At 36.2% G+C, this 6329-nt stretch overlaps 1 protein-coding gene across 1 annotated transcript in view; it reads left to right on the forward strand.

Moving 5' to 3' along the window:
* Positions 1-6329, forward strand: part of LOC21409567 (phosphatidylinositol 4-kinase alpha 1) — a 29847-nt gene that overhangs the window by 22117 nt on the left and 1401 nt on the right. The window contains exons 13-23 of the mRNA XM_024165539.1: positions 55-414; positions 1070-1284; positions 2010-2193; positions 2393-2529; positions 2647-2800; positions 3896-4162; positions 4534-4611; positions 4966-5013; positions 5381-5562; positions 5655-5850; positions 6136-6276. Of these exons, the coding sequence (XP_024021307.1) occupies positions 55-414; positions 1070-1284; positions 2010-2193; positions 2393-2529; positions 2647-2800; positions 3896-4162; positions 4534-4611; positions 4966-5013; positions 5381-5562; positions 5655-5850; positions 6136-6276 (1962 nt within the window). The remainder of the gene's footprint in view (positions 1-54; positions 415-1069; positions 1285-2009; positions 2194-2392; positions 2530-2646; positions 2801-3895; positions 4163-4533; positions 4612-4965; positions 5014-5380; positions 5563-5654; positions 5851-6135; positions 6277-6329) is intronic.

Below are 6329 nucleotides of genomic sequence, written 5' to 3' on the forward strand. Positions count from 1 at the left end.
CTAGTTTTTGGCGGGTATTTTCTTGTACCTGAATTTTTAATTTATCCTTTTCAGGGATCTGATACAAAATCAAATGTAGAGGGATTTTCACAACTTCTCCGTCTTCTCTGTTGGTGTCCAGCTTATATTTGTACCCAAGACGCAATGGAAACTGGTGTTTTCATTTGGACTTGGTTAGTTTCTGCTGCTCCTGAATTGGGTTCTCTTGTCCTTGCGGAGCTTGTTGATGCATGGTTGTGGACGATTGATACAAAACGAGGTCTCTTTGCATCTGATGTTAAGTATTCTGGGCCTGCTGCAAAATTAAGGCCTCACCTTGCGCCTGGAGAGCCAGAGGGGCCACCTGAAATTGATCCTGTTGAACAAATAATGGCTCATAGGCTATGGCTTGGATTTTTCATAGACCGCTTTGAGGTTAGCATTTAGATTTCACCATTTTCCCTTTCTTGCTCTGGACTATGGCTTGGAGTCCCCCCACCAAAAAAAAAGAAAACAACAGAGAGAAAATAAAGTTATATCACTAGCATTTCATATGGAGGAAAAATAACTATTATTAACAAGTGAGTATCATGTTGCACATAGCATTTTTTTTTCTGCCACGTTATCAGCGCTTAGTGAAAGTGTTTTCGCCAGTTACATAATGAGACTATTTTTATTAGTAAAGATATCAAATTAGTTATTCCATAAATTATTTATTTATTTTTATTTTTATAACTTAATTGTTGGACTTCTACTTGGGAAATAATACTGCTGTATGTTGCTTCTGATAAATATAATGTTCCTTCTCATGGTGTATTATTGAAAATAATGTGCTCCCCAAGCCTCCTTTGTATTGGTGTTTGTTTCAAGCCTATACCGTAATCATGTCTGACATGTATAATGTTAAATTTATGTTTGCCTAATTGAGCAAGTTGTCTGTTGTCTCTGTATGTTACGCATATAATCCACTTTTTAACGGCGTCATCTTGGTATGAATGTAGTTCATCGTGTGTTTTTGTTTGTATGTGTTATGCTCTTTTTTATGATATTTTAGATGACTTTTATTCTTTATTTGTCTGTTTGTTTTTAGGTAGTTCGACATAATAGTGTTGAGCAACTCTTGCTTCTTGGTCGAATGTTACAAGGGACAACTAAGGTCCCATGGAATTTTTCACTGCATCCTGCTGCCACTGGAACCTTTTTCACTATTATGCTTCTCGGTCTTAAGTTCTGCTCATGCCAGTCGCAGGGAAATCTGCTGAATTTCAAAACAGGGCTGCAGCTGCTGGAAGACCGGATTTATCGGTTAGCTACGATCCTTTGCTTTTCCCCCTCAATTTGCTTTGCATTCTCAGTTCTCACTTATCACTGGACTTATTGACGTTCTCTTGTAACAACGTCGTTCCTTGACCTATATCTGATACTTGTATTGACAATAGTGCTTTTCCTTTCATGGAAACAACATCTTAGTTCATTTTTAAATTGTTTCCCCAACTGGTTTGAGGTCTTTCTCTGTTCAAGATGCCTGTGTAACTGAATGTGTGCTATGACACTTTTTGGGCTTAAAATGTGATGCATGTTCATGCAACTAAAACATTGAATAGTCTATCTCCTCTCCCTTCTTTGGTTTAGAGGAGAGGAGTTTAGGTGTAGTCATGTGTAACTTCAACTGCATGTTTCAATGTAAGTTTATATATGGATATAGATTTCTTTTGCTGAGGATACCTAGAAATCCTTGTCCACATGAAAATTCAGGAGAACTAATAAGATAACTCAGATAACAAGGTCTTCTTTTCACATTAAACTAATATGCAAGTTTAGGAGTTTTGTCTGGTTTTTCAAACTTCTACATTGAGGACTTGCATTGTTTGAATTTACGCTAACCATGCTAATGACCCTTGTTGACATACATGTTAACATAAAGTCTGGCACTAGGGCAAGTAGGTTTCTCAGTATTGTTTGTCTATTTGAATTTCTGTTGTGCATCATCTTCGATTTGAAACTGAAAGTTCTCCTTTGTTATAATACAGTGCCTCATTAGGTTGGTTTGCTCATGCTCCTGAATGGTATGATGTCAACAATATGAGTTTCGCCCAGAGCGAGGCTCAGTCCGTCGCTGTATTTGTGGACTACCTTTCCAGTGAGCGGGTAGATACAGCCCAATCTGATTCCAAGGGACGGGGACGTGAAAATGGGAACAGTGTCGTTGATGTGGTACAGTGATATACTTGCAGATGTATATTACTACACAGTTTTTCTTATAAAAAAATTACGACACAAAGTTTTAAACTCTATTTACACTGAAATATTGGACCCCTAGAAATTATACATAACATTTTGTTGGGTTTTCCTGTCATTCGGATTGTGCATGACCTGTGCGCAATACGTATAATGAAGTGCTTATTATGTGCAGAAAGATCAACATCACCCTGTCTGGGGCCAGATGGAGAACTATGCCGCCGGAAGAGAAAAGAGGAAGTTGTTACTTCTAATGCTATGTCAGCATGAGGCTGATAGGCTGGAAGTTTGGGCTCAGCCCACAAATTCAAAGTAGCCTCTACTCCTGAAGCTATTGTATATTTGACTTTTTTCTTGATACATTTTCAATACTTGGATTCTCGAATGAATGTTAATTGATTGCTTTTCATGTTTTGATTTTATTTTCAGGGACAGCACTCCTTCTCGGCCTAAAATTAGCTCAGATAAATGGATTGAATATGCTAGGACTGCCTTCTCTGTGGATCCTCGTATAGCTTTATCGTTGGCCTCAAGGTTCTCAACAAACACATCCTTGAAGGCTGAAGTAACAAATGTAGTTCAGGTTTGTTTCATGCTAGATGGCTATTATAAAGGACGATTATTTTAGTTAAGATAATTGTGGGAATAAAGAGTGGGGTTAGATAAGATAGATGTTGTGTTGAAATTTATTTTTATATTGGTGACTTGATTATTTATGCATAATTGATTAAGCAGCAAACAGCTGGAAGATGGTTTATGGATGATATTATTTATTTATTTATTTTTTTCTATTTGAAACTGACTTCAAGTAACTTCTATTCCACAATAAAATTCTGTGTAGGAAGATAGAAACAGAAAAATGCTGAAATATATCAATTACATACGTTGTGTTAGCAATAAAGTAGGAGGATGTCATATTCACAAGAGAAGACAGAACAACCTAAAATCCTTGAATGTTTTGAGTCTTTTAGACTACTGTACTTCCTTTTTCTTGAGTTCTAATTCACTATCTACATGGGCAGCATTTTTGACCCTTTTTTTTTGCCTTAACTTTCCTTTACTCGAAGATTTTAAACTGACTTTTAGACCAACTTTTGATCTCAAGCTGCATGACTTACAATAGGCATATCAAAATGCAAAGTACTACTTACAATAAGAAGTAGATAATTTTTCTCTACGGGTGGAGTAAGTTATGTAACGTTCATTTGTATAAACTTTTAGAAATTTATAATATGTTAATGTTAATAACCGGTTTTTCTTCATTTATAATGGATCGCTGGTTTGATCTCCATCCAATTTGGACTTGAGCATTATTGTCATGTGTATTTATAAGAAGTTTCTCTGCCGTACATGTGGAGTGAAGGTCACACTCTGGTGGTAGACTTCCACGTGTTATGGCATATGTTCTTAGAGTTTTAGAGTTGAGTCTCCAAAAAATAATTGAGATTGAGAGACATCTTGGTGTAACTAGAAGCTTCTGGCGCACACCTTGATTAAGGCATCTTTGCTTATATTTTATCAGTAAAGTTAAATGTAGAATGATTATAATACTTCCCTGAGAAAGATATAAAGCTAATGTAGGAGTACGATTATTAGTCACACAAGAAACATATAGTACTTTCACACATTCATTTTTTATTTCATTGCATTGTGCTTCCTCTTGTATTTTTTGTTGCAGTTGCATATATTGGATATCCGTTGCATTCCAGAAGCATTGCCATACTTTGTTACCCCGAAGGCGGTAGATGAGAACTCTGTGCTTTTGCAACAGTTGCCACACTGGGCAGCTTGTTCCATCACGCAAGCTCTTGAGTTCCTGACCCCTGCATATAAAGGGCATCCACGTGTCATGGCATATGTTCTTAGAGTTTTGGAATCCTATCCTCCAGAACGAGTAACATTCTTCATGCCACAGCTAGTTCAGGCTTTGCGATATGATGAAGGGGTGAGTCATTATGAAGATTCTGACTATTATGAAGATATTGGTTAGCAGTATCTGACTTCTAATCAGAAACCTTGATTCTTGAAAATCTAAATCCCAGAGTAATATTTCTTGTCCTATAAGCCATAGCAAGATTGTCAAGTACGATTAGATTTTATTCCGATGACCTGAAGGATCTTTTTACATAAAGACAACAATAAAGCAGCACAGTATTACATATCAAATTGCTCATCGGTCATTACATATCAAATTGCTCACCGGCCATTCTTTTTTGAGTTCAGATTGATTTAATTTATTGCATGTACTGTACACCGTTTGCAAGTAATTTTAACTAGTCTGCAGTTAATCTGATTTCTGCTTAAATTGTTTTCCAGAGGTTGGTAGAAGGATATTTGCTTAGAGCAGCTCAGAGAAGTGATGTATTTGCCCATATTTTAATCTGGCATTTACAGGTAGGATTAATTCAATAATCTTAGCCGACTAAAGTGACCGTGCTTTACCTTTTTTATTTTCTTCCTGCGCGCCATGTCATTACAACTGTATGGGTTTGGGTAATGCAAGGAATCCAAATGATCTACCATTTTTTATATCAAATGATGTGGCAAATGTGCTGTTCATTTTCAATTGGTAAAAGACAACTTTCTACAAGTAGATTCGCCAATTGGAAAATTCACTTTGCCACGTCAATAAGTACAAAAATTTGGTAGATTACTCGAATCCTATCATTGTTCAATTGTATACATGTTATGCGTTCAATTTCAATTATCTTTCTTTCTATATGTCAAGAGTAAATTTATGAATGACAGGGTGAGGCATCAGGACCAGAATCAGGGAAAGAAGTTGGATCTGGAAAGGTAAATTTCTATCTATTATGGATCATGTCAAGTGCAGCCAACCGTGTACGCTTTGTTTGCTTTTATTCAACATAACACATGCTTCTGATTTACATTAGTTAAAGATATGGCTTGAAAACTTGATTTCATAACAATAAGTGAGAACCATGTAATTTAAAATTAAATAGTGCTGTAAATATTTATCTATATAAGATAATTTGCAAGATGCTCCATTTCTAGGGAGCGTAAAATATGAAGCAGCTGGTAGACCTATCATCTAACGTTTGATTCATATATATAAGAAGCGAGTAAATATGGTTTGTGTTTCTCCTGCTGCATTTTATTTTCCTAAACTGAGATCAAGCTCTATAACTTGTATCTATTGCAGTCTTTTCAGAATAGTTCCTTCCAAGCACTTTTGCCAATCGTTAGGGAACGGATTATTGATGGTTTCTCCCCAAAGGCATTTGACTTGTTCAAAAGAGAGTTTGATTTTTTCGACAAGGTCACATCTATTTCTGGTGTACTCTTTCCACTTCCCAAAGATGAAAGACGAGCTGGCATACGGAGGTTTACTTCAATTTAGCAATTGTTTGGGTTTTTTTGTGCATATTAAGTTTCATCTGGTATGATTGAAATTATTTGTTAACTTGCTTTAACAGAGAGTTGGAGAAAATTGAAATGGAAGGAGAAGATCTCTATCTACCAACAGCGCCAAACAAGCTTGTTAGGGGCATTCAGGTAGATAGTGGAATTCCCTTGCAGTCAGCAGCCAAAGTTCCCATCATGATTACGTTTAATGTAGTTGATCGGGATGGGGATCATAATGATATAAAACCACAAGCTTGCATTTTCAAGGTATGCTTACTCCTATACATATTGAATGTCTTTTATTTTTCCTGTGTCTCAGATCCCAGTATTATGGTTTTGAGATGTACGAGTAGTATATACTCCTTTTTTTACCACATATTGCAAACTGAGATCACCTAATTCAAGTTGGCTGAACTTTTCCTATGATTTTGCTATGCACGTTATCTTTAGCTTATTAAAATTAAAATACCTATTCTGGTATCATGATTGCTTCTTGATTTAGAAGTGGGGTTGTTCTTCATACATGAGTTAACTGAGCTCTTTACTGTAAAGGTTGGAGATGATTGTCGTCAAGATGTTCTTGCTCTTCAAGTGATTGCGCTTCTTAGAGACATATTTGAAGCAGTTGGACTTAATCTTTATTTGTTTCCTTACGGTGTACTCCCAACTGGTCCTGGAAGAGGTATTATTGAGGTGAGTTGATATCTTGTAGCATTCACCCAGTATTTTTGTACATGATTCTTTCC

This window comes from Morus notabilis, unplaced genomic scaffold (assembly GCF_000414095.1).
Source record: "Morus notabilis unplaced genomic scaffold, ASM41409v2 Scaffold115, whole genome shotgun sequence".
In the NCBI taxonomy this organism is placed as follows: domain Eukaryota; kingdom Viridiplantae; phylum Streptophyta; class Magnoliopsida; order Rosales; family Moraceae; genus Morus; species Morus notabilis.